Raw genomic sequence first — 26,267 nt, forward strand, 5'->3', positions numbered from 1 at the left:
GCATGGAGTTGTCTTGTCGGTTGGGTTTAGGGGCCTAAGGGCGGGCGTCCACCCGGTAGAGGCAGGTAGAGGGCCATAGGAAACGATGATAGTAGCCGCCGGCTTGGCTACTACAACGTGTCCCGCAGGCTGTGGTTCAGAATTCACGCCCAATCGCTCCGAATGTGTTGACCCAGCCGGCCTGGAGCTGGGAATGGTGGGCCGAAGGTGCTGGCCAATATGTTTTCTATTCTGTGGGTTTTCGCGCCAGCCTTGGTCGGACGGCTTCTCAGAAGACCAAGCCCGTCTATGGAAAGGAGAGGTCCATATCTGTTTTGTGTCAGTCTCCAGATGAGGTTTCTCAAACTGAGGAACTCACGGCTCGTGGTGCGGCTTCGACAACTGCGCTGGCTACAAGCGCCGCGGCGATGACCACACTAAGCAATCGCATGTTGGTGCAGCAGCAGTATCGGCGGAAGCTATATATGAGGTAAGTAATAGCGGAGGTGGTTGAGATCCAGATGTAATGCTCACTTCATTTGTCCAGATCATATCCTCTTATACCATCCAACGGCTGGGAGAGGGAGCAACACAGGGAGCGATATTTGTTGTTCAATTGCTACATTTACATCTCATAACGCGAGGGCAGCATCGCCCTGTGGTCAAAGTACATACGCATGTTCGCCGATCAGGGAGGATATCCCCCATCCCATTACCCCGATATTCAGACAGAGAGGAGTATTCTTTACTCCTTGCAGAAACCCCCTAACGAGACATATGCAGTGCAGTAAATTATTGACACTCGATTAGAGAATGAAATGGTAATAAACGCACGGTAATCCCCAAACCAAGGCTCCTAGAAATTGTGTGGCGACTGCGAGGGTTGCCTCTTGAATGCCCGATGGAGAAGGGTATCAGAACGATAGGTTCCACTGAACGCCTCCCAATGTTGATCCTTGACGATAAGAAAGACCAGATGCCGATATGCTGCCGAAACCGACGAGACCCGTCCCAATGATGAATTCCTCATGCTTCGCCCCTAACCTAGCCCTGGGTGGCCATGATGGAGCCACCTCTGTCTGTGCCGATCGTATTCTGTCGTTGTAGAGACTCTTAGTCCTCCCATATCGTCTCCAAATCCAGGTCCTGCCTCCTCTCAGCGCCGCACACACTCCACCGCTTCCGCTTGTCCCGAGAGCCGAAGCCGCTTAGGGTCCGGCCCCGAACCGGCGCGTCCAAGCTGCTCCTGCCCTTTGCATCACCGCCGTCTGCTGCATCTGCGGCGGCTTTAAGCTGGGCTATTCTCTCGGCCTCAAGGGCCGCTTCTTCGGCGTCAGGGGAATCGGGAATTGTCTCGAGACTGGAGATGCTGGGGCTCCTCGATCTGGCCGACGTTGGGGTAGAGGGCATGGAAGAGGATGGATACGCGGTCGAGAAGGCGTAAGGATCGTATGATCGATAGGATGGCGAGATGGCGATCGAAGAAGGCGTGGTCGGCACGCCGCCGGCGTTGGCGACCTGGCACAGAGGGGAGGAGGGTCTTCGCAGTTTCGGCATCGATGTGACAGATGAGATGCCAATGGTCAGGTTCGGCGAGCTGCTTCTCTCTGGCAACTTCCGCTCTGGGTCGTGGACCGAAATCCTAGTCGGCGACGTCGGGAATGCCTCGTCTACGGGCTTCCGCGGGAGCCGGATCCGGCTGGGTGATCCAGAAGGGCTCTGGGGACGGATCTGGGGGGAGTATAGGAGGTGGCCAGTGGCATTGATGCCGGGCATTGATTGTGTGCGAGCCATGGGAAGCGGTGACAAGCTCGCGGCGGACCGAGACCTGACGTGGCTGCTGGAGAGCGGCGACGATGCTCGCGGTCGGTAAGGAAGAGAGGCTGGAAGCGCCCAGGACGGCGAGATCGGTGAAGATGTTGGAGACGGGTCGGTCGATCGGCGGATGGTCGGAGGCTTCCTTAAGAAGTCGAACTCTGGAGTCGCCGGGACTCTCAGACCCGGAAGGGGTGAGGGCCGAAACTCCTCCATTCTCTCGGTTTCGGGAACCGGCTCCATGTTGACTGAGGTAAGTGCTGCAGTCGGGAAACCCGGTCAATCACCGAAGAGAAGAATGCATGGAGCGGTGACAGGCGGATTGGGGTGCCGATGAAAAGAACGGTCTGCGGATGAGGGCAGCGCAAAAGGTTGCTGCAAACGGGCGTTTGTTTGCAATCGAGCTTGTGCCGCTGCCTGTGTGGTATGTAGAACCGCGTTCGGTTGGCCTCAGTGCATAGGGCAGCCGGTGTGCTAGAATGCGGGATCCAGCCGATGGTTATGCTGCTGCTGTGGTCGCGACAGACCGAGAGGGTGCCGAGCTTTCTGCAGATGCAGATTGATAGATGATGGTGGTGGTGGTGAGCCGAGCCCCTTTGCAGAGGGTGAAGCAGGTGCCTGCTACCAGATGATCAGGAAGGGGGGGAAGTAGGCACTCGCTGGTTGGCTGGCTGGCAACTAACGGGACGCAGTATGGCGTCGGTCTGGAATGCAGGGCAGGTTGGAAAGGAGCAAGGCGGGGTCCCGGTGTCTTTGGCCGGCAAAATTCGCCAATAGAAGGCGGCGGAACGTGGTCGAGCCCGCAATGACGGGACAGCTTGGGGTGTGTCAAGGGCGCTGATTGGGGACGCTAATCACGCGCCGTTGCGTTTTGCATGCGGATCTGTTAGCGGGTCCACAGCAGCTTCTGGCGGTCCGTGGGAGAAGACACCGCCTGTGACTGCACCTCAACAAGCTCCAGCGGCTCGCCCAACAACAGCCGGAGGCCAGATCGCGATGGGCAACGGCGGCCGGCGTGCTTCCTCAATCTGGAGTTGAGTGTCCCGAAACACCGGTTCCGGATGGGAAGCAGCGGTTTAAGTATTTCGCGCCGGCAACCCGGCTCCCTCGGATCGCCATCGTCCGCACCCTTCAATGATCAGCTACATTAGGGGTCCTTTGCCACCTCCCACCGTCGATCCAAAACCCATTGATGGCAGGGGATCCCACGGAGCCTGCGAGCTTCGAGTGCGGGATGTCGGGCGATTGGGCTGCTGGCTCGACAGGACTTGCTGGTTACAGACAATCTCTCGTTCCCGTCTGCATTCCATTTTTATGCAAGCACAAATCTCGACTCGGCGACCCAGCCACGCTGGTGTTTCACTAGGACTTTGTTTTTCATTTCATCCAATGCATGCAGCACCGATGCCTCAACCAGTCTGGGATCAACTGAGGCAAATACCGTACAGGCATTGAGTGGATGCGCGCAATTTACCGACCGACTTGGGGAAGCTCAGTTAAGGTAGATTCTCTATGGTTCGGCCACCGGCTGCTCTCCGGGTGGACGGGTGGACGGATCTGTGCTCGGTACTAGGGTTCCCAGGGTAAGATCCCTGCCAAACTTTGGCTCGCGACTCTCGCTCATCAGTGTCCTGAGTTGTAACACGGAACACAGTCTTGAGCCGGCTGGGGTCTTGTGAAAGGTTGAATGTCCTCGACGGTCACGGCCCGGTGGGGTCGGCAAGGAAGGATCGTTAAGGCGTTCTGCAGCAGGTGACCGAGACGCAACCAGTACCGGCCAAGACGAGGTTCGATCATGCGCATCATTCCACCTATGGTCATCGCACACATCATAAACAGCGTGGTGCTATGCAGCTCATTCAAAACAAGCGTGGCTTTGCATGCCTGTATGTATCATTACTATGGACATGGAGTCTTGAAGGGGTTAGAGCTTGGAAAGCCGAATACTCGCCTCCCAGACTGAATAAATGCTTCGAAAGTCAAAACGCTTGTAACCAAGCATCATGCTAACTCGATACTACCGTTATGCCCAAGGTATCTGCTGATATAAACGCCGATAGGTATTTGCTTGGTATATTTGTAGACCATCTACCACGCCCCACCTCCAGTACAATGCTACCTTATCCTCGTATCAGCCGATCGAACGCCTCCACCACCACTCTCCGATCAATATCAAACCCCTTTCCATACCCGGATAGCAACGCGCTCTCTCCTTCTCTCATACTAGCCTCCCTAATCACCTTCCTCGTGTCCGAATGCATCGCGGCCCTGGCACTCAGGTACAACCCCTGCCCCGAGAAGGCGACCAGGCCCAATACCCCCGAGGAGAACTTGGTCCCCATGTTGAGCAGCCCGACGCCGACCCCCTTGGCCGCACCCAGCGCGCCTTCCCGCTTGGCACCCCGGACCGGCGCCGCCACGACGCCGCCCAAGCCCTCGACGATGCCGTGCACAAAGTTCTTCCCCGCCGCCGCGCCGCCCGTCTTCCAGTCCGTCACGCGGCCCGGGTCGTACACCTCCCCGCCGTACAGCCTCGGCGCGTTGCGCATGCCCTCGGACACGGCCAGCGGCATGTCCAGGTACATGCCTTTGGCCCAGTGCTTGAAGAAGCCGCCGACGCCCGACGCGCAGCCGAGCAGCGCCGCCCCGGCGCGGTGGCTCCCCTGCTCTGAGCGCCGCTGGGGGGGTGGGTTTTCGGGGAGATCCAGCGCGGCAGGTCTGCCGTAGAGGTCAGCTTCCGAGTCTTTAGTCTCGCGCGACGGGCTTCTGTGCGAGGCCGGGTCTTTCCTGCTCGCGCTGTCGTGGCTGTGCGTCGAGCTCCGGGAGAGTGCCTGCACGGGTTTGACGACGATGTCGGCTGCTGAGGTGACCATGCCCGCGCCCGTGGCTGCGAGCGACGACGCCGTGGCGGTGACGGGGTCCCATCTCCTGAGGTCAATGTGCGTTTGTTTGCTTTCATATCTGTCAAGGCTCGCCGGTCAGTTGGGTATGCTTGCGCAAATACGTGATGCGGCTGTCGTGACTCAGGTAAGGTAGGTACAACTGTTCGTGTACACTCACCGTTTCAAGTCATCCGCATTCACTTTCAACTCGGCGACTAAGACTTCGGCTGCTTCTTTTGATAGCTTCACTGTCTTGCTGCCTTTTGTCTTAACAGACCACGCTGCTGCGAGATTTGGCAAGATATCGCAGCGCATCTTCTCTAAGGGTAGGTTGGCGTGGAAGGAGGCGACGGCGCGACGGACGCCACCTTCGGACTGCATCTCTGCCGCCATTCTCCGCGCCGCGTTGGATGCTTCCGGAGTGAGGCAGAAGCGTATCGCTTCGGCGAGGTTCTTTGCGTTCAGCTGCTTTTGCGGGATCGGGGACGGACCGGCACCTGCCGCCGCGACCATGCCGCCCCAGAATGGCTGACTGTGAAGGGCCAAACTTGAGCGGACTGCTTTCGAAGACGGAACAGAAACCTTGAGTGCTTACTCGCCGAAGAACGGAACAATTACCGTTGGCTTGCCATTCAGGAGGCCGCAGGCTGTGGTCCCTGCACCCCCGTGATGTACGACGACCGAGACACGCTGGAAAAGCCATTCGTGCGGACAATCCCCCAGATAGAAAACGTTCGCGTCTGGGCCGAGGCCCTTGCCTAGATTACTCCAGCCTTTAGAGATGATGGCTCTAACGCCTACAGACCTGATAGCCTCTAGCAACATGGCGGTGACGGCGTCCAGGTCGTTTATGACGATGCTTCCGAACCCAATGTAGATTGGTGGTGGACCTGTCTCAAGAAACTTTGCGAGCTCGGCTTCCGGAGTGAAGCCAGGCGGGTCCCGGAAGAAGAATCCGCACACGTCTGTTGTCAAGACAAAGGTGTGTGATTGGTTTCTATCAGCAATGATGGTCAATGGATACGCCGGTATGCCTACTCACCTATATGTGCTGGCCAGTCGTCCGGTTTCGGTATCAGCGCTGGCGACCAACAGTACGTAAAGGGAACTTTGAGATTTTCGGCCAAACCCGGTCCTTCCGAGAACGGGACCGGCTCAAGGTCTAAAGTCCCTCTCCAAGCATTGATGATATCGCCCAGTCTACGCGGCAAAAACGCCAAATCGTTAAGTGGATATACCATCTCGCGCATGAGCCAAGGACATGGAAACTCGGAGAGACTCACCCTTGCCAAGTCATCCACTCCACCGCCATATAGGATACGTAGTTGGCCACCTCCTGCGAGACGCCCGATTCGCCGTAGGCCTTCAGATTCGCCAGCGGATGACAGAAGCGCCTTGTGCTCGTCCACGGCATGGTAAACATGAGGTGCAGCGGCACGCCGAGTACTTGGGCGCAGTGCACGTGGGCGAAGCTGGGCGGGTTGGCGATGATGGCCTCGGCCACGAACGGTCTCTGTGTCTCGGGATCGGGTTCGACACAAGATCGCCAGAAGCCCTCAAGCATCTCGGCGACCATCTTGCGCTTCTTCTGGATGTCGCCCGCCCGCAGGCTCTTCATGCTCGGGACTAGGCCCGGGTTCTTCACCATGTAGGCCATCAGCTCGGCCGGGTCACCGCCGACCGGGAAGAACTCGAGTCCGGAGGCGCGGACAAAATCGCCAAACATGTCATGTGTGGCGAGGCGCACGCGGTGGCCGTGCCGAAGGAGTTCCTCCCCAAGGGCTACGAAAGGCTGAACATCGCCGCGGCTGCCGACCACTTGGATGATGATGTTCAAACGGATGCTGTGGGGACCCGCTTCGGTGTACTTGGGCAGTGGGAGTTCATGCTCGGGCAGCGCGGCCGGCTTCGTTTCCGGCTCCAGGTGTCCGGGTACGAGGAGCGAGAGCGATTTGCAGAGGCACGATTCGAGGTTGATATCGACGCGGCCATTGTCTGTAGTTCGTCAGAAAGCCGCACTTGATGCTGTCTACGCATACCCTGGATGGTAAATACGGGCATAATGGTCAATATTGATGGGCGTATATACCAGTCGCTTGTGTTGAACTGTCGATTGCCTCTTGGGCGTTTATCAGGCTGTGTATGCCCGATTCTGGGAATCCTCTCATCTTCGAGGGTAAAGGGGTTCGCCGCATCGATAATCAATGGACACATTGTATGGAAGGGGTAGGTCAAGGTCAAGGAAACGAGCCTCGAGACCACTATTTGTAACTCCGTCCTCCTTACTTATCATTATCAGAATGTTTTGAATCGTTAATAGATCAGGGTGGGGTCAGTGGGAAGACCTCCCTTCGATGGCAAAAGTTCAACTCGAGTACCTCGTGTCGCTCGTGTTTCTCGTTCTTGCGCGCTTTGTGATTGGTCAATCAGTCGTAACTCGTAAAGCAAGTGCGGCGTTCTCCGCGCGGAACTGCCTTAATGCGTTGCATGTTGGTTCTCTTGGGTAGGGACGGTTAAAGTGAGTGGGGTGTCTCGGTTTGCATTGTATTACTTGTCATTATTATGTGCCGCGCTTCGACAACCTTGAATACGAGTCGGCTCTGAGCCGCTTGCCAAGTGTATGGAGTAATACTTGATCCTCGGCTTACTTGATTTTAGCGACCCTTTTTGTCAGGATTGCCAGAGGAAGGGTGAATCGTAGCTTCAATAGCAATGACGACCAGTAGCGCCAAGAGCTGAGATTGTAATATTCAAAGAACCCAGCGAAATGAAAGTGAAACGCCTTCGCTTAATTCATCTGTCCACATTTGTCCATTTGCCGTCGGTGAAGCTTCAAGTTCTATTTAGTAATACGGACCGTGGTTAATAGTCAAAATCACTCGCTATTGCGACTCGCGCCACATGATATCCAGACGCGCTATCTAGGCGGAATCCAGCCCATCTCTTCCGTCGCCCAACCGACCCAATGGCGATGTTCCTCGTCCAGCAACGCCCACGTCTTGCCCATCAGATGGTTCGCCCAGCCCTCCACCCACCACTGGTTTTCCAGCTTCCTCAGTACGAGCAGGCAGTAAACAAAGATGACCAAAGCTTCCTGCGGCGGTAGGACTGCCTCGAGCAACGGGAGGAAGTCTTTTCCCTGCGTCCACTGCCAGATCAGGATATCCCACGCCTCGAGGTTGTTCCAGGCTGGCGAGGCCACTGCAGCTGCCGATGTAGATGATTCAGGCGTCGACATGGAAAGATTGTCTTCCCGTCTTACATTTATGCTCGGTGATAGCGAGCCGTCATTGGGATGGGCATAAGCTACACCCAAGCTGCTGCGAGGTGGTGTCAGAAGCAGGCCGAGCATGCGGCGAAGTTGCTCAATCATATCGTCGTAAATAGGGATAAGATCAGTGTCGGTGCAGGTACGGTGGACGAGAGTTTGAACATCTACTAGCAAGCTGGGGTCCCGGGGCGGTGTTGACTTTAGGAAAGGGGTCATGCGGCGCCGGCCAAAGTCGAACAATGGCGTCAGCACACCACGGTACTTTTGAGGCTCCAGCATGCACAGAATCGGCTCCATGCCATGAAGGAGACGCAGCCAGTGCGGGATCAACGGGCTCTCTGGCGCGAGATCGACCTCGTTGACGGGGCATCCTAGAGCTACAAACGAATATGCGTATGTCAGCGCCTTCGAGGTATTGTGTCATACAGTTACGACGCACCGTAGTAAACCGTCAGCATCGAGAAAATGTGTAGTCTCTCGCATTCCTCGGCCCGCAAATTGGTCATCTGTTCGATGGCGGCAGAGCTCGCAGCCTGATGGTGCTGCATGGCGCGCTCGAGGTAGAGGTCCTTCTTCCGCGGGCGATAGCGGGACAGGTGAAGAGCCGACACGGCTAGGATGGACCGCATGATGTATTCGCAGTCGACTGCCATGTGAACGGCCGTCGTCCGCAGGAGCTGCCGAACCGCTGGGTCGCTGGCCATAGTCGTGCAGGTATATGTGGTGAAGTTGTGCATTAGCTCGAGGTCGACCATGTTGATATCGCACGAGGAAACCATCGACCCCTGAAGTTGAGACGTCGGTAGCGAACAGCCGGGACCTGCTATTCCTCGTCCCTCGTGTGAAGAGGCCGGTGTAGAGGTGGAGGCAACTTGAGATTTGATAAAATCACATGTCACTGCGTATCTTTCGCAATTGCGGCATGATGGCTTGTTTTCATCGCACTGATGTAGTGTCAACGGTCACGCCCATGAATTTGGATCAGAGTGCAATAGTAAGGTAAGTGCGTAGCTATTGGTGTATGACACGGGTCCGTCTCCTTCATGGACTGGGCATTGAGCAGAGGATATCAGAGATAGGAAAAGATGAAGAATAAAGAGAAAAACACAAGAAAAAAAAAGAAGAAGAAGAAAGAAGTTTAGGCACGGCAATTGGGACTAACAGCCTTACCTTAATCCTGCGCCTTTTGCAGGTCCGGCAGCCAGTCCGCGATTTCGCGTGAGACCGGCGGTTCACAGCAACGGGGTGAACCCGCGTGCTTCTTCTCCTCGTATTCAGAGACGAAGCTGCTGTCGAGGAATCAGCATATATAGAGTCAGCGTCTGCAGGCGATGAGACCGAGGCCTCCGTCTGTAGAAGATTCGGCGTGGTTATCATGGTTGTTGATACAGTGTGTGCTATTGCTTGAGGTTGCCTAGCAGAGACGTCGGGAGCGAGAAGCCCAAGGACAAGGATTGAGTAAAAAGTACGAGAGTGCATGGCAATTCGAGAAGCCAAGGTACAAGGGGGCGGAAACGAGACGGGGCGAGAATACGGGGAATACGGAGTACGCGTCTCAATCCCCACCTTCTCCACAAAGTCGCCGGCATTTCCCATCGACCCTGGGCCGCTGCCCGATCCACTCAAACTCAAGGTACCTAGCGGCCACAACAGGAACAAATCTGGGTCAGGGAGCAGCCTGCTCGGAAATGCTTTTATCTTGGATTCTAACTGATACATAGAACGTCAGTCAAACGTCTGCCTCTATCATCCATTAAATGGGGTTCATAGTTCATACTTCGAAAGCCTCAAATTCTCCCTGCGACTAGGAATGGCCGAATCTTCTAGACTCACGATACTCCACGAAAGAAATAATCGCAATGTGAATTGACAATATACTGTATACGTTAACGTTCCACATCCTTGCGATGGCGGTAAGAAAAGGGAGGGAAAAGAAGTGGCAAGAGACTCACAAGATGAAAAGCGCAAACAAGGCGATCACCCAATTCACCGAGCAGCCATCCCGGCTGCATGACGCAGAAATCCCCATGAACTTAAGAATAACGAGGGTGATCCAGAATACGGGCTCAATGCTGTTCAGAATAAAATTGGCCTTCTTGCTCTGCCATTTGGCGAATCGACGAGTGTGTTCGGTGAGGAGCTGGTAGGTGATGATGATAATAGATTTGACCGCCTAGACGGGAACGCCATGTGTTAGCCAAAACAACCGCAGATCCAAGTGCATCAATCTCGTGGTTGCCCTGCTGTCAGCCTGTCGAGGTCAGCGCACTACACTTACGAAAGGGATCGCCATGATTTCACTCCGGGTGATGAAGGGGACCATGTTAATGTAGACGCCTGTAAGAACAATGACCAGGATAGCAAGGGAGAACACGATGATATGCTCCCACAGCTTCCATTTCGGATTGAAAGTGGTTGATTGATACATGATGGAAAGATAAAAGTAGATGCTAATGCGTGGAAGTTTGGAATGATTGCGGGAGCCGATGTTGGCTTTGTATCTGTATCCCGGGTTTTGGAGTAGACTTAAATATCCATCGTTCAGCTCATGACAGTTTTGTACACTCGCGTTCTTCCGTTTAATCGGTACTTCCACAGTAGCCTATAAGTCCCTTAATAGCCTGCCACTCGCAACTTACTCGTTTATTTCGTGTAGCTCGTGTTTGCGGATTCTACCGCATTTATCGCCCACCCAGTCTCCATAGGTAGGTACGTAGCTCATCCCGGCTCATAGGGCTGGCACGGTTGACGTAGATTCCCAGACGATTTCCAGGGCGCAGCCACCTGGAAGTCCTAAAGATGAGTTAGATGACTCTCAGCCGGAATACGGTAATATCAACTCACGTCCACTGAGTTCATAAGCCACAGTGACTAATGAATAGCTTGCGCGTTAGCTGGAAATTGCTACTAGTTAAGGTTACCCATGTAAGTCATTGAGAATTGCTAATCCAGCCAGAGCCAATCTATGGAGATCAAATCTGTGGAGGCGGAAGAAACGAGACCTCGCCCCCGTCTGAATGGGATCGTTCCATCATCAGTTCTTTGGATCTGGTTCCTTTCGAGCAGTGCAGCAGGGCAAACGTAATCATGTTACCGCCCATTGTCCAACCCCTGAAGAGCTGCTCGGTCATTTCTGCTCATGCAATCTGCAGATCTCCGAAAAACACGGACGAGAGCGGGTCCAAACGCGACCGGGTGCGGCGAGAACGCGAGGAACACGAGAAACACGAGAAACACGAGCGCCTCGTACTGGTTCCAAACCCGAGCAGCGCAACGTTGAGTATTTTATAAACCGAAGGCTATAGACTGCACGAAATGAGACACATTGTAAAACCTGATCAGTTTGGTTCTTCGATGCTATAGCCCGCCGGCGCAGAAATAGTAGTCTCGCTTGCTACAATGAAGTCCTCAATCATCTTTCTCAGCTACATCTCTTCCCTCGCCTGCTGCACACCATCTGAGCAGGCCCTCTTGGTCAGGGATTCGGAGGCGCATGAGATTCCGGAATGGCATCCTCCCGGGCCCAACGACTGTGAGTGTCAATGACATGGTTGTTCGCCACGGCCGAGCTCCCTCATCTTCCTGAGCTCTACATCGTTTTATAGAGACCCTTTGCTGATTTGGTGTGTCCATCTTCATTATGCACAGTCCGTGGCCCCTGCCCTATGATGAACACGCTTGCAAATCACGGCATCTTACCTCGGGACGGTAGGGAAATCACCAAGGAGGCTGTCATCAAGGCCATGAAGCAGGGTCTCAACTTCGACTCTGCCCTCGCCGTCATCATGTTCGAACAGGCTGTCATTGCCAACCCGGAGCCCAACGCCACCTCCTTCACCCTGTACGTCCTTTCCAGCGCCGTATACACTTATGAATTTGAGGTATGTGTGCATAAGTTTAGTGACGCTGATACATTGTCCCACCGGGCACCACAGCGACCACCTCAACCGCCACAACGTCCTCGAGCACGATGCCAGCCTCAGCCGCACCGATGATTTTTTCGGCAACAACCACGTCTTCAACCAGACCATCTTCGACCAGACCCGGCGCTACTGGCCCGAGCCCGTCATCACGACAACGCACATGGCCAACGCTAAGATCGCGCGCCAGGTCGAGTCCAAGTCGTTCAATCCCGAGTACAGGTTCACACGGGACGTGGAGAACTTCAGCCTGGGCGAGATGGCCGCGCCGTTTATCGCCTTCGGGGATCTCGCACAGGCCACGGTGAATAGGACATTGGTCGAGTACTTTTTCGGTGAGTGTCTACTGCATTGACGGATATCCTTCATGTTGCATAGCCGTGCATAATTATGCCACTGCCAATATATACCATAGGTACATATTCAAGTTGTGCTAACTGCGGATGTTTCCTCGCAGAAAACGAACGGCTTCCGACTGAGTTAGGATGGCACGTCAGGGACGAGGTCGTAGAGGTGGAGGCCATTCTGAGGATTTCGGGCATGATTGGCAAGGCTGCAAGCTTGTTCACCGAATCAGAGGATTGTGGGGGAAATGGCACGACGAACCACCTGCGCAGGGGGCTCGGATTCCACGCCGGCGTTCGACGCAGGCTATGACGAGCCCATGATGGTAGTATTAGTGACTCATTACACGGCGTCCGGCAAAAACGATGGATGGCCCTGTAGGAACTTACCATGGCCCAGAACTCTCTCCGCAGCACGATGTTCCGGGTTGGAGGCTGAACTGGGATACGGGTGGCACTGTACATACGCGAGGATATGTCCCTGCCCTGGCATGTAAATACTTGGCCGGGGTCAACAAGAGAAGGACGACACCTGGAGGCGCGGACGGAATAATTAACTTGAAGTGGTTTGGCTTCCAAACGCTTGGCCACTGTCGGAGACCAGCACTTTGTACAGTACATACAACTTCGCCTCTGTGATGTTAAGGTACAGGTAAGGCATTACAGCGGTCTTGACGAACGCTCAACTCCTCTGCGAGCCCAACCTCATTCAGTCTTTGCCCGCTCCTTGCCCGCCTGATTGAGTATTTCGGCGTGATCGAGGCCATGGGTGGTGCCGGGCCGCAGGATCACGTCGCGGACCCACTGACCTCGGGGGCGCATCTCGGCCTTGAACGGCTTGGGCAACGTCACAAAACCCTCGGTGCAGTCCATGTCGTCCACCTTGTGCCGCTGGCCAGTAGCCTCGCTGATTCCGGCCTCTACGTCAAAGGCCCAGAGCATGCGTGCCATCTGGATGAACAGCTGGTTGCGCGCGATGATGCGGCCGGTGCAGATGCGGCGGCCGAATCCGAAGCCCGTCTGCGGCAGGTCCTTGAGGGCCGTCAGGTTCATGCCACAGCCGTCAATGGACGGCTCCTTGCCCTCTTCCTGCTCCTCGGCGAGCCACCGCTCGGGGACAAAGTTGTCGACGTCTTGCCCAAAGACGGATTCGTCACGCGTAATGGCGAAAGCGTTGGCCAGCACGATCGAGTTGGCCGGGATGTAGTAGCCCATGTAGCTGTCCTCGGTCTTGGTGAAGTGCGGCACACCGCCGACGACTACCGGGCGCCAGCGCAGTGTCTCGCTCGCTGTTGTCAAAACGGATTGGGTCAGCAGACGTTGGTCATGTATGGTCGTAGCTGGGCTGGAGGGGGGAAGTCACCAATTGCATCGATGTAAGCCAATTTGGGGCGGTCATCAAAGGTCGGCAGCCGATCCCTCCCGACTACCTCATCAAGAAGCTTCTGTGCTTTGGCGACCCAGCGCGAGCCGGACGTGATCCAGGCGACGATGAACCAATCCAGCGCCACCGTTGACGTGTCAAGCCCAGCATCGGCGAGGATGCCGAGATCGAAAGCGAGCTCCTCTTTGGGCATGACCTGGGCCTCGGGGGACTTGCTCATGTATTTACTGAAGTTCCAGCCGGGGTTGCTCAGGCCCTTGTCCAAATTCCCAACATGCAGCTGGCGCTCCAGCTCGTACAACTCTTCGGCCTCTCTCTTCCAGGGCGCAAGGAACTTTGGCAGATGATTCAGGGACGGGAACGAATCGACGATGTAGGCGCCAACCTGGCCCGTCCTCGCGAACTCGGCCTGCACACGCTTGCCGTCCAGGAGCGCTTGCTCGTACCCTGTCCGTAGGCGATAGCCGTAGTTGAGGCAGTAGATGAAGCTGGCCATGGCGCGCTCGTGGTGATGGTGGAAGTCGACGCCCTTGGCACCGAACTTGTCCGAGTCGCCTAGCACGTCAAAGAGCAGCTGCCTCGACTCGGTGTCCTGGAGAGGCCGGTACGAGCTTGCAGCACGGAGCGTTAGGAGGGGGGCTTCCATCCGCTGATGCAGCTTGTACCGCTCGTCGTAAGGACGGAGGAGCATGTGCATGCCCCTGGTGACCAGCTCGCCGGCCATGACCATGCGCGGCCGGTCAGAGTACCTCGCGCTTCGCCGGTTGAGCAGATCGTGAGCGGCTTGATGCGTCGACAAGATGACCAAGGGCTGGCCGCCCATGCTCAGGTGCATCACCGGGCCATATTTCTTACTCCAGTGGTACAGGTGAAGCCACTGGAGGCTCTTGGGAAGTTGGTGGAGGTTCCCAAGCAGCGGCACTGGTTTCGGTCCTGGGGGAAGGGTGCGTGGCGGGCGGCGTAGGAGAAAAAAGATGAGGCCAAGGCAGAAGACGGCACCTAGAACGAGCCGAAAATCGAAGGTCTGGATCATGGCGGCGGCGGCGGCGGCGGCGGCGGCGGAGGAGAAGCAAGACACCACTACTCGCACAACTCACACAATGCTCACCTGGAACTGCTGCATTTCTGGACACAATTTCCGGGATGCTGGGCCGGGGGGCTCGAGACTGCTACTAGTACTACTTTTTAAACATCTCCCCGTCCCCGTTCCCCGTTCCCGTCCCCGGTGGCCAGGCCACCCATCGGTGAGTGTCATGATTGGGATCAACTTGCAGCCACCAAATAACGCGGGATGCAGTAGCGTTGGTGCGTTAGTGGGTGGCTACGCGTAGGAGTCCCCGCCTGAGGTAGTATTGTCCCCGCAAAGGTATCTAGACTGGTGGTGTGGATGGGGTACTGGGGGAGCAGTCCCGTGTTCGCTAAACCATTAAGCAATAGACAAAGGGGCTCGGCAATTGGCGCTAGGCAACGGGCTTCGTGAGGCCATTGGCGCGCGGTAACAAGGGACCGGACCCGAGTCCATGGATCCCCACCGATCGCCAGCTCAGCGAAACACCAAGCCGCTTGCTTAGTTGCTCTGTTGGGTATAGCGTATAGAGTCGGATGGGTGGCACGACGCCCGAATCCCCGGATGTGGAAAAAAATCATCCAGAGAATGGCCGAAGAGCAGCTCTAGTGTCCTGCCGTAGTAGCCGTACCTGCTAATTGCCTTTGCTTTCTTATTCCATGCGTACTTTTGATTAGCATGTATGCGAGCCTGCCATCCAGGGCCATGGTAGGGATTTGGTGAAGATTGTGCCGGCCGTCCTCGCGGAATCCTGTTGACCAGGACCTAGGCTCCAAGTTTCAGGGGGGATTGAGCGCGCACACACATATTGCGCAATATTCCATTCAAAGCAAACGAGCTCACTGGATTCTGCTGTCTGACTACTTTGCTCCCTGTGCACATGTTCTCCAGACCGAAACCTGCTACCACCCAACGGCCCCGAGCAGGCACACAATGAGGTCCACAGTGTGGGCACTAACATTAGCCATTGCCGGCCTGGCCGCCCGCACTTGGGCGCAGGCGATGCCGGCATGTGCAGTACGTAGACGGTTCCGGTTTGTCTGACGCAAGCGATGAATGGAGCGGGACTAACATGGACCATTCATCGACAGAGCGAATGCCTAGCAACCCATCTTGAGGAGTCAAAGTGCAGTCCAACCGACTTTGAGTGTATATGCACCGACCAAACATTGATGGCGAACGTCGAGGGGTGCGTGTTTGGGACCTGTACTCTCTTTGAAGGACTCGGTGGGTGAACCACCCCTCACGGTCGTTTTATGATCCCCAAGACTGACATTCTTGTTCACCCTCGACAGCTGCGAAGAATGCGACAGCAACGCTCTGCAACGAGCCCATCCGAGACAAGAGTCTTGTCACACCCATTGCGGTTGCGATTACCGGTTCCATGGCCCTCGCATTTGTCATCTTGAGGATATACGAATCGGCAGTCCGGAGCGGATTCCAATGGGCCGATTTGTGGGCCGTCCTTGCTATGATCTCTGCACTTCCCATGGACGTGGGCGAGTTCTTCAGTATGTCGAGTCCTCTAGGTAAAGTATAATAGAGGATTCTTGACGGCGCTAACAGATGCATAGTGATGGCCCACGGATTCGGCAAAGACATCTGGACCCTAACGCCTGAAGCGATCACCACGGTGGTCAAGGTGAGTCACCCCTTGCCGCTCTTCGAGTCGACCATTGGGATGCTAACCTCGCTCCTAGTACACGTGGATCACCCAAGTTTTTTATGTCCCCACCATTATCCTAACCAAGGTCTCCGTGCTTTGCTTCTTCCTGCAGGTATTTCCAGACCGGAAGTTTCGGCTCATATGTGTGTGCTCTATCGTTTTCTGCCTCCTTTTGGTGGTTGCGACGACCATCACGGCGATTCTTGCCTGTATTCCGGTCGAGTATGCCTGGTCTAGTTGGACTGGGTCCGGAGAAGGTGTTTGCTTCAATAACAATGCCTTCTGGTGGGCTCATTCGGTAAGTGATGCTGCGAGTTTGAATTGTTATTATCGGTCGGACCATAATGCTGACTCTACCCAAGGCCCTCAACATTGCCACCGATTTGTGGATCCTCGCACTGCCAATTCCACAGCTTCTCAAGTTGCAGCTGAACAGTAAGAGGAAGATCTACCTGATCCTCATGTTCAGCGTTGGTATTGTTATTACTGTCATCAGTATCGTCCGCTTCTCCGGTCTCGTCACTTATTCCACGTCATCCAACCCGACATGTAAGCCACTACCCCTTCCCCCCTCTCCCAACCAAACCTACCCACAATGACAACCTGGAGTACCCCAGCCAGGGCTAACCCGTTTCTGATCTTCAAAAGACAACAATGTCGACGTAGCAGCGTACAGCATCGTCGAGTCCCACATCTCCATCATGTGCTGCTGCATGCCTTCGCTCCTCGCCTTCCTCCGGCACGTCCTTCCCACCATCTTTGGCAGCACCAACCGCTCTGAGGGGTGCAAAGCCGGAAGCTACAACGTCGCCAGGTCACCGTTCCCAAGCAACGCCATCCAGAAGAGCGTCACGCACACCGTCTCGTACATGCCGCGAGCCGACGACTCGGATGTGGTAGAACTAATGGACGTGGAAAAGGGTAAGCCGGGGCAGTGTAGTCAATGGTGATTTGGTTTCCTGATTCTGCCGGTATGGTTGGGGAAACCAGTGGTTAGATCTTGGATAACGCATTCTATTATCGGTTTTCGAGGGTGCGTTAGGCTCCAGGCATTTACAATGGCACATGGGCAGGTTAGTTTTTTGGGCTGGCCCGGTAGTTACAGGGTTGTTACCGTATGTTGCTGCTAGTACTACATGGCGCCTGTGTTCGGGGTAAATTCGAACAGAAGATAGATCCTGTTTGACTAGAAAATAAGGTAATTATCTTTACTTATACCCAATTAGCGGAAGGGTGATGTCCAACAATGGCCGGGCATTAGTACCGGCATCAGCAATTGTGGGAAAGAACTTAAAAGAAAGAACAAGAAAAGAGGAAAAGTCCACACTGACTCGGTTGACAAGACAGACCATTTAGTCCTTGATTATATCTCGCCGGCAGCGTTGCGAGCAATGCTTCCTCTCCCGTGCATGGCCGGGTCGTTTGGCATATCAAGCTTGACACCATAGCTGCATCGGCCGCGTCGACTCGTCACGGTTGGGGTTTTATATAGGCGCTCCAGTCCTCGTAAAGTTGCGCCTCGACAAACAACGGACCATCTAATTCACCCCTAAAAGTGTGTCGGACAAGCACTAGAGTGGTGGTATAAAGCTCGATGACTTGGCATAGGATGATTTGCTTTAGACAACTGACATTCAATGCCGTTGGATCTCCGCCGCCTCCCTAACTCGCGACGAAGACACTTCTTGGCCCCGAATTTAGTAATGATGATAAAGAATTACGGGGGTGACCCAAACGTAACTATTGACTGGGTGTCACCGTTACCATGCGCATTGTTTCTTCCTTCGGGGTATATGGAGAAGCCGACTACCCACTCGGCAAAGTTCCTGAAGGCAAAGTCGATATGGACCGACCGACCCGCAGACACATACCATGCAACTATCCCAGCAGTCGTCGGTTCAGCTAGGAACCCAGCGTTTATTCCAAATCAAATTGATATAAAGCAAGGAGGCTCCATACCGCCATCTCGAGTGCATCCTTCTATAATGACATAGTGGATTCAAGCCTTTTTTCGCATATGGTAACTAATTAATCACATTCCGCCCTAGGTTCCTGGTCACTTCTGCCGCATCTTCGCTCCGACTTGTCAGTCTGAGACCCCTTGCATGCCTGTTACACGACCACGTCGTGAAAGACTACTATTGGGAAAACTAGCTGTTCAGTTGTTCAGCTAGCGCACCGCCGGTGAAGGATTGGACATCCATGAAGGATGTCACTAAGATCCACTGTGGAGAGGTAATTTAGTACCAGACTAATTAGTATGTAATCAGATATAGCCCAACTAGGCTTTGTTGTGATTAGGTGATAGAAGTTGTAATTGGACCAACGGAGTTACCTAATCCTATCCGCTGCTGTAGAATCGCGCTAGTTTTAAGTAGGATACTAAGTACTGCCATCTGGCATGGCCGGAGTGATAATTGACCCCCTTCGAACCAAGTTCAGGACAAAGACCTAGTATCAAACGAGTTGCGTTTGAAACAGACGTGATGTGAGGCCCTGGTCCTTTCGGTAGCGGAAGCCAACTGCTGAGCAACTTGAGGACATTGCCGTGTCGAGGCAGATGGTGAGAGAAATGGTCGTCAGTTGATGGAAACACAGTGAGGGAAACCCAAGTCCTAATTCTACAACTACAAAAGAAAATCTATATTCTCACAGAGGACCCTTCAAACTAAATTAAACGGAAAAGAGTATCCAGCAGCGCTCCAACGGCGTCCAGCGCCTCTTTGATGATACGCCGTAGCATTTTAGCGGCGCTAAAGCTTAGTTCCGAGTCACCAATGAGAGTTGCCTTGGAGAACTCCACCGCAGCAAATTCGCGAGGCTCGAAGAAATAGTCATCGGAACCATCGGCCTCTCCAAATCTTGTGACACCCCAAAGACCGTGTTAAGTATTCATTTTCCAATCCTCAGATCAAGGTCCTATGGAGGACCAAGAGACCTTAGGTACCGCTCCCCCCCTTCAATTTCTGCTCCGGTTTGCACAACTTTTGGCCCTCCCAGCAGAAGTCGTCGTCGCAAGACCGACACCGCGTCCTAGCAGCATGACGACAGTGAGCACATTCGCTGCCAGACGAGTGAGAAACCGAATCCCAGTGCTGTCAAAGGTATAGAAGGATACGTTCGCTCGAAGTCTTGTGGCTATAGAAAGATAATTAGTAGGTTAGGTGGACCGGAATGAATCTCATGAGCACTACATTCTGGCTGCCTATCAGTTGAGCGATCAAGGTGATCGAGACTGGGTTGACGTTACGTACTAGTACTAGAGGTAGGTACCTTACCTACCTTGCCTATTTGATGTGTAAGGTATGTGTGTCCACGGTAAGTCAGACCGCCAAGCCCTGTTCTATTGCATTGTCGTCGCCCGGCTCGTATCTGTGCCAGGTCAAATGCCGCGCGTTTCCGAATCCTACTGGGTCCACTCGAACTAATTGTTGCTGCCGGTCTTGCATTCTGCACATGCCCTGTGGCGGATTATACTGAGGTACGGCGTACACGCCGGGGCCCCGGCTGAGAAGGGGTTGGCCCGAGAATCCCGGCGCCGGCGCCGTGCCGGACCCAAGCATTTGTACCACGCAGGAGCATGATATCGATTGGCTCCTGTCTGATTGTAATCATTATGTGGCCTCCCTATCTCACACACGGGACGTGTGACCAATCATTGCACCTGCAGGCTTATCCAAATACCATGGATCACTGAGACTGGGGCCTGGGTTTTACAGGTGCCCTGTTAATACAAGCGTCGTATCGAATGGCAAGGCCGCGTGTCTACCTCCTGGGACGCGTCACTGCGTGGGGAATGGCTTGGCGAGGTGCAGGAAAAGGAAACTCTGCTCCTAGGGTGATAATTTACTATTCACCAAGTTAAATTACTGTTGGCCATGCGGCAGCTCATCCACAACCATCTAGCGTAGTACCACTACAGTTAGTACTTCGCAATTAGTACATATATGCATCGCTTTGAATCAATTGGCGGCTTCACCTAGAGACCTACCGTATAGGGTCTCTTACGGTCAGCTTCTCGTCTTTAGCCTTCATGACAAGTTGCTCCCGGAAGCAGGGCTGAAGCGATGGCTGCCGGGGAGTTTGCTCGCCAAGTGAAGGCACTCACCAAGAAGAACCTCATCCTGCTGGTGACACGGCACTGGCTATCGACCCTCCTCCAGTCCATTGTCGCGCCAATCCTCGTTCTCGCCCTAACGCTCAACATCAGAAACTTCGGCGCATCTAGGAACATATATGGGATTGGCACACCCACCCCTATTCGCGCCATTCAAGATGCTATCCCCGGGTCACAGCAGCTGGTCTTTGTAAAGGACCCGGTTCTCGGCCCCGACATTGATACGGTCATCTCGACTGTCTCCCGCCAGCTGGCTCCCGAGAAGGTCGTGCAATTCGAGACTCGGGATGAGGCGTCGTCTTATTGTGTGCCCAACTTCCGTGGGACCTCCGGCTGCTATGCCATTGTTACCTTCCTTGACTCGCCGCTCACTCCGCCGTTTTTCGGTATGAACCAGACATGGTGAGTCTCTACTATTCTATACTTGGGACCTTTGCATCATTCTACTATGACTGGGTACTGGCGGTTTTCAGAATAATTAGACCGTCGTCTCCTTGCTAACAAACCCATTCTTCCCTTGTCCTCAGGAACTACACCCTTCGTTTTGACCCAGCCCGCAACTCCTATCGAGCTAATGTCCACTACTCCACCAATCCACACCAGATTTACCACCTCCCCGCCAAGCTGGCCATCGACAATGCCATAACCAACTCCACCGAGGCTCCGGAAGAATACATGTTCAGCAGTATGCGGCAGGAGGATCTCGATCGCATCCTTGACGCCAACTACGGTGATACCGTCATTACCACGTATGTGATTGTTTTCTTCCTGAGCGTGCTGCCCGGGGTGTATCATGTCGTTGGCGTCGTGAGCGCCGAACGAGCTTCCGGAGTGGCTGGGCTGATCGATGCCATGGGAGGAGGCCCGGCGGTGAGGGTGGTGGGGTGGATTGTGGCTCTGGGAATTGTGCAGTTCCCTGTGTGGATTGTCGCTGGATGCTGTGAGTTTCCCCTCTTCGTCCTTTTCCTGAGCTCATTGAGGCACTGACGAGTGGGCTTAGTATACTGGTATCTGCTCTTCCCGCAGTCCAACGCGGCGATTCCCATCTTCTGGCAGATATTATCGGGGTTGGCATTTCTGAACACGAGCATCTTCGCGGCGTCCTTCTTCAGGCGGCGAATTATATCAAGTCTGTTCGTGTGCGTATGCATTACTTGTTTGGGTGGAGGCGCCGCGATTCTCCTGAATCGGGCTGTCGACACAGCCAGGGTCATCCCCCTGTCTTTGCTGTTCCCGTCGATGAATTACATCTTCGTGCTGTCTCATGTAAGCTGCTCCATACGCGAGGGCTTCGTGGTGGCGGTTTACTTATTATATAATAGATGGCTCGGTTCGCATTGGCCGCCTGGCCTGTCTTTATGTCGGAAGCAGCTATACCAGATCCCGCCAACATTGCCTCCGTGGGACAGTCTTACTTCGTTGCCGTGTGGACCTTCTGGGTGCTTCTGGTAGTTCAAATCTTTGCTTATCCGGTCTTGGCCATTATTGCCGAGCGGCAGCTGCATGGTATTAACTTCAGGGACCGGATTTTGTCCGAGACGGCAGGGGAGGACAGGCACTCAGGTGTTGCTATCCGGGCCACCGGGCTTACCAAAGTGTACACGGCGTCATGGCTCAGGAAAGCTCTTCTTTGCGGAAAAGGCAGACAGGATCACAAGGCGCTTGACGGACTTGACCTTGTGGCACACAAGAACCAGATCCTATGCCTCCTGGGGGTCAACGGCGCGGGCAAATCGACCGCTCTCGATCTCTTGGCTGGCTCGCACACGCCAACAGCTGGGAAGATGGTTATCTCGGCGTGCTCAACCAAGTTAGGTTCGTACCCGTGCATGCAATGCTGACTGATTCGGGGGTTGACATGGGTTTCAGGGGTATGCCCGCAGAAAAACGTCCTCTTCAACAGGCTCACAATCCTTGAGCACGTCAAGTTTTGGAGCGAGCTGAAAGGCGGAAAGGAGGACCTGCAGACCCTCCATAGACTCATCGCGGCGTGCGATCTGACCAGGAAAATGCACAGTCGGGCGGGTACGTTGAGCGGGGGACAGAAGAGGAAACTCCAGCTGGCATGCATGTTTGTAGGGGGGGCTACCGTGTGCTTAATGGATGAAGTCACTTCCGGCCTGGTAAGAGCCCTGAGCATGGCATATACAAATATCCAAACTAATGGCTGTTTAGGACCCTATTTCACGCCGAACCATCTGGAACATTATCCTGGCGGAGCGCTCCAAGAGGTCCATGGTTTTCACCACCCATTTCCTCGACGAGGGCGAGGTGCTGGCGGATCACATTGTAATTCTCTCCAAGGGGCAAATCAAGTGTCAAGGGACCGCCACCGAGCTCAAGAATCAACTCGGCGGAGGCTACCGGGTCAGTCTCCCCTTGGACACAGACATGAGCATCGCCGGCCTCGATGCCCAACGAACCCTCCACCAAGATCGCATAATCTACCGCACCCCTGATTCAAAGTCCGCAGCCCGGCTTATCGCCAGACTCGAAGCTGCGGGCCAGTCCGACGTCCAGGTATCAGGCCCAACGATAGAAGACGTCTTCCTCGGGGTAGCCCAGGACGACATCTTCACCTCTTCCGAAAGGGCATCTTCAACGCCAATTAGTAACAACGGCAACGATGTCTACGACCCCGAGAAAGCCGATGCTGCCATGGGAATAGTTTCGCTCCCGCCCCTTAGCTTCGCTCAGCCAACCTCTTTTGCCCAACAACTCCGGGCCCTCCTCCTAAAGCGCTTACAGATTCTGCCGCGGTACTGGTTCGCCGCGTTCTTGGCGCTCGCCCTACCCATCGCTTGCATGCCCCCCATAAACATCTTCATCTCACCGAATTTTGTCCGTCCTGACTGCCTCAGCATGAGCACTAACAACTTCGTGAACACTATCCCCTTGCGTATGTGGATAGCCGGGATCCGGAGAGCGCCCTTTGGCCCGCCGTTGGCAAACAACACGTTGTCTCAAGTGCTGGAAGACTTCCCCATTGGAGAGGAGTACTCGATGGAGAATTTTTCGAATGACTGGGTTATTTTGGATGGATATGATGAGTTCAGGGAGTACGTAGACACCATCCCGACGGTATTCCGGTACTATACGGGCGGGCTGTACATGGGTGATAGGGAGGAGGGCGGGCACCCGCCGACTATTGCCTACCTTTCCGGTGGGAGGGGGAGTAGCGTGGATCTATTGCATCTGTACACGGCTATAAGGAGTGGGGTGAGGATTGATACGGCGTTGGAGGAGGGGATCTCGGTAGTGAGTTGGCTGATCTCTCCCTTTCCCCGCTTATTCCTTGCTTGGTATAAAATGTGAAAGGCTCGCTGACACCAGGACAGCGTAGAGTTCGAATTTTGGACGGAAGTTGGCAGTATATCCTGGTAAGTGCTTGCCGAATAGCACTGTACATGACAATCATATAAGTTCATATTGACTCCCAACAGTACGCCGCCTTCATTTTCGCTGTATACCCTTGTTTATTCGCCCTCTACCCGGCTTTTGAGAGAGTCACCAAAGTCAAGGCGCTTCAGATATCCAATGGAGTCAGACCGCTCCCCTTGTGGACCGCCTATTTCCTCTTCGACCTCTGCTTCGTCTTGGCTGTCTCGATCGCCTTCACAGTCACTATCTCGCTGCAATTCCCATTCTGGTACGAGCCAGGATACATGTTCCCCGTGGCATTCTTGTACGGCATTACGGGAATACTCCTCAGCTACATTGTGTCGACGTGGGCCACGTCGCAACTAGCGGCATTTTTGTGGACGTTGGGGTTTAGTGTATTGGGTTACTTTGTGTTGGCGCTGTCGATCATGGTAGGTGTTCCTGGTAGATGGGTTGGAGCATCAAGCTGATACAGCCTTCAGCTCCCAGCCGCTTTGAGCGACCCACTTGATGTCCAGAGAATCTCCGACATCATCGCATTCACCCTCAGTCTAGTGTTCCCCATCGGGAACGTCTTCCGCGGCATGGCGGTAGGATTCAATCTCTACCAGCTGGGATGCCGTGGCAACAGACTCGCCGACGCCGGTTCATGGTGGGGATACGGTTTTCCGATCGCATACCTCTGCCTTAATATCGTCTTCCTCACAGTCCTACTGATATGGCTGGACAAGGACCTCTCATTTTCCAATCTGTTCGGCCGCCGCTCCTCTACTAGTAGTTCGTCAAACACCCCTGAGAATCCCGACGCTACTCTCAAACACCAAACCCCGAACTGCGACCTCCTCCAGATAACCAATCTTTCCAAATCCTTCAACTCGCGCCCCGCCGTCTCGTCCGTCTCCCTCTCCCTCTCCTCCAATGAGATCCTCGCCCTCCTCGGGCCCAACGGCGCCGGCAAGACCACCATCGTCAACCTCATCCGCGGCGAACTGCGCCCGGACTCAGGCGACATCCTCCTCCGGGGCGTCTCCCTGCCCTCCAACCCGGCCCTCGCCCAGACCTCGATCGGCGTCTGCCCGCAGTTCGACGCGCTCGACCTCCTCACGGCGCGGCAGCACCTCCGCTTCTACGCGCGCGTCAAGGGCGTGCCCGCGGCCGACGTCGCCGGCGTCATGGCGCGCGTCGGCTTGCCCGACGCCATGGCCGACAAGCCCGCCTCGGCGCTGTCGGGCGGCAACAAGCGCAAGCTGAGCCTGGCCATCGCGCTCCTCGGGAACCCGCCCGTCTTGGTCCTCGACGAGCCGAGCAGCGGCATGGACGCGGCCGCCAAGCGGAAGATGTGGAGGGTCCTTGGGGAGAGCGTGGCGCCCGGCCGGACGATCCTGCTGACGACGCACTCGATGGAGGAGGCGGACACGCTGGCGACGGGGGCGGCGATTTTGGGCGGCGGGAAGGTGCTTGCGCTGGGGACCACCCAGAAGTTGAGGAAGCAGTATAGTGATTTTATTTGTGTGCAGCTCGTGCTGAAGGATGGGGTCGATGAGAGGACAGTGGAGGACTGGGTCAGAGAGAAGTTTGGCGGAGAAGAGGCCGGAGGGGCGGTGGTGTTTGACGGGGAGAGCTTGGGAGGGTTGGTGCGGTTTATGGTCCCTGCTTCTCTGTCTGAGGACGAGGGCAGGAAGAGTGCGGTGGGCAGACTGATCGAACTGTTGGAGCAGAACAGGGAGGTGTTGGGACTGGAGGACTACTCGATTGGTGCGCCAACGCTGGAGAGAGTGTTCTTGAGCGTGGTTAAAGATAACTATGTCGAGGAGGAAGAGGGGCGGAAGAGAGGTTGGAAGAGGCTTGTGAGTAGAGAGTGAAGGGATGGATTTTCAGCGGGGAGAGGTACCATTAGAAGCATACATGTAGATCTCATTATGAGATAGATTTGTTTATAGACAGAAGGGGTTTTCTATAACGTCATATCGGGCATTGGCAATCCCGTGTCATAAGAGACCAGATGGAAAATAGAGATTCTGGATCTGGCATGATCTGTCGTCTAAGTGAGCTACTACTTACCAAAGGGCTGCAGCTGCCGCAGGACAGACACGAAACGCGGAGACAGGGAATATTTAACATAAAAGAGTGACTAAACGAGCAAAGCTTGACAGTCACATATTTCTGTTCCCTGAAATCGATATAAGCAAGTTAGTATGGATAGTCTCGTCGGACCCCAGCAGTAGACCCTAACCCTGGGGCAGAGCACAGTATAGAAGCAAGTATCTGTTAATGGCACTGTATTACTCATACGGCAAACAACCGGGTTGCAGGTGCTTCACGCTCAAGTTTTATTAATACAGAACCGAACCAGCTGGATCTCGGGTATTTGTCTTCTCAAAAATAAAAAGGCGGAAGCCGGATTCTCGTTTCTTTATCTTATTGTGAAGTCGCTGTATTTCA

The 26,267-nt window shown here is 54.7% G+C and overlaps 7 protein-coding genes across 7 annotated transcripts; 3 read left to right on the top strand and 4 right to left on the bottom strand.

Annotated features, from left to right (window-relative positions):
• Positions 1-1,092: 1,092 nt before the first annotated feature.
• Positions 1,093-2,037, bottom strand: MFIFM68171_00307 (Basic proline-rich protein; the record flags this gene model as incomplete). The annotated part of the gene is made up of 1 exon (XM_071055729.1): positions 1,093-2,037. One exon carries the CDS (start codon positions 2,035-2,037, stop codon positions 1,093-1,095), a length of 945 nt encoding a protein of 314 aa, XP_070911830.1.
• A 1,877-nt stretch (positions 2,038-3,914) lies between these two features.
• Positions 3,915-6,844, bottom strand: MFIFM68171_00308 (Sterol 3-beta-glucosyltransferase; the record flags this gene model as incomplete). Its single annotated transcript, XM_071055730.1, has 6 exons — positions 3,915-4,755; positions 4,855-5,208; positions 5,272-5,641; positions 5,719-5,876; positions 5,960-6,671; positions 6,766-6,844. 6 exons carry the CDS (start codon positions 6,842-6,844, stop codon positions 3,915-3,917), a joined length of 2,514 nt encoding a protein of 837 aa, XP_070911831.1.
• Positions 6,845-7,593: 749 nt separating this feature from the next.
• Positions 7,594-10,375, bottom strand: MFIFM68171_00309 (Sterol uptake control protein 2; the record flags this gene model as incomplete). The annotated part of the gene is made up of 6 exons (XM_071055731.1): positions 7,594-8,324; positions 8,387-8,891; positions 9,118-9,236; positions 9,781-9,824; positions 9,900-10,120; positions 10,226-10,375. 6 exons carry the CDS (start codon positions 10,373-10,375, stop codon positions 7,594-7,596), a joined length of 1,770 nt encoding a protein of 589 aa, XP_070911832.1.
• A 971-nt stretch (positions 10,376-11,346) lies between these two features.
• On the top strand, positions 11,347-12,524 carry MFIFM68171_00310 (Heme haloperoxidase family profile domain-containing protein; the record flags this gene model as incomplete). Its single annotated transcript, XM_071055732.1, has 4 exons — positions 11,347-11,479; positions 11,596-11,788; positions 11,883-12,202; positions 12,325-12,524. 4 exons carry the CDS (start codon positions 11,347-11,349, stop codon positions 12,522-12,524), a joined length of 846 nt encoding a protein of 281 aa, XP_070911833.1.
• A 392-nt stretch (positions 12,525-12,916) lies between these two features.
• MFIFM68171_00311 (O-methylsterigmatocystin oxidoreductase, putative) lies at positions 12,917-14,628 on the bottom strand (the record flags this gene model as incomplete). The annotated part of the gene is made up of 2 exons (XM_071055733.1): positions 12,917-13,500; positions 13,575-14,628. 2 exons carry the CDS (start codon positions 14,626-14,628, stop codon positions 12,917-12,919), a joined length of 1,638 nt encoding a protein of 545 aa, XP_070911834.1.
• A 966-nt stretch (positions 14,629-15,594) lies between these two features.
• MFIFM68171_00312 (Extracellular membrane protein, CFEM domain) lies at positions 15,595-17,277 on the top strand (the record flags this gene model as incomplete). The annotated part of the gene is made up of 7 exons (XM_071055734.1): positions 15,595-15,678; positions 15,753-15,888; positions 15,957-16,172; positions 16,236-16,303; positions 16,362-16,625; positions 16,690-16,876; positions 16,976-17,277. 7 exons carry the CDS (start codon positions 15,595-15,597, stop codon positions 17,275-17,277), a joined length of 1,257 nt encoding a protein of 418 aa, XP_070911835.1.
• A 3,117-nt stretch (positions 17,278-20,394) lies between these two features.
• Positions 20,395-25,687, top strand: MFIFM68171_00313 (ABC transporter domain-containing protein; the record flags this gene model as incomplete). Its single annotated transcript, XM_071055735.1, has 9 exons — positions 20,395-20,846; positions 20,972-21,384; positions 21,445-21,710; positions 21,767-22,259; positions 22,314-22,567; positions 22,620-23,702; positions 23,783-23,824; positions 23,888-24,256; positions 24,308-25,687. 9 exons carry the CDS (start codon positions 20,395-20,397, stop codon positions 25,685-25,687), a joined length of 4,752 nt encoding a protein of 1,583 aa, XP_070911836.1.
• Positions 25,688-26,267: the final 580 nt, after the last annotated feature.

The sequence above is a fragment of the Madurella fahalii genome (assembly GCF_045866475.1).
Source record: "Madurella fahalii IFM 68171 DNA, scaffold_1, whole genome shotgun sequence".
Classification (NCBI taxonomy): domain Eukaryota; kingdom Fungi; phylum Ascomycota; class Sordariomycetes; order Sordariales; genus Madurella; species Madurella fahalii.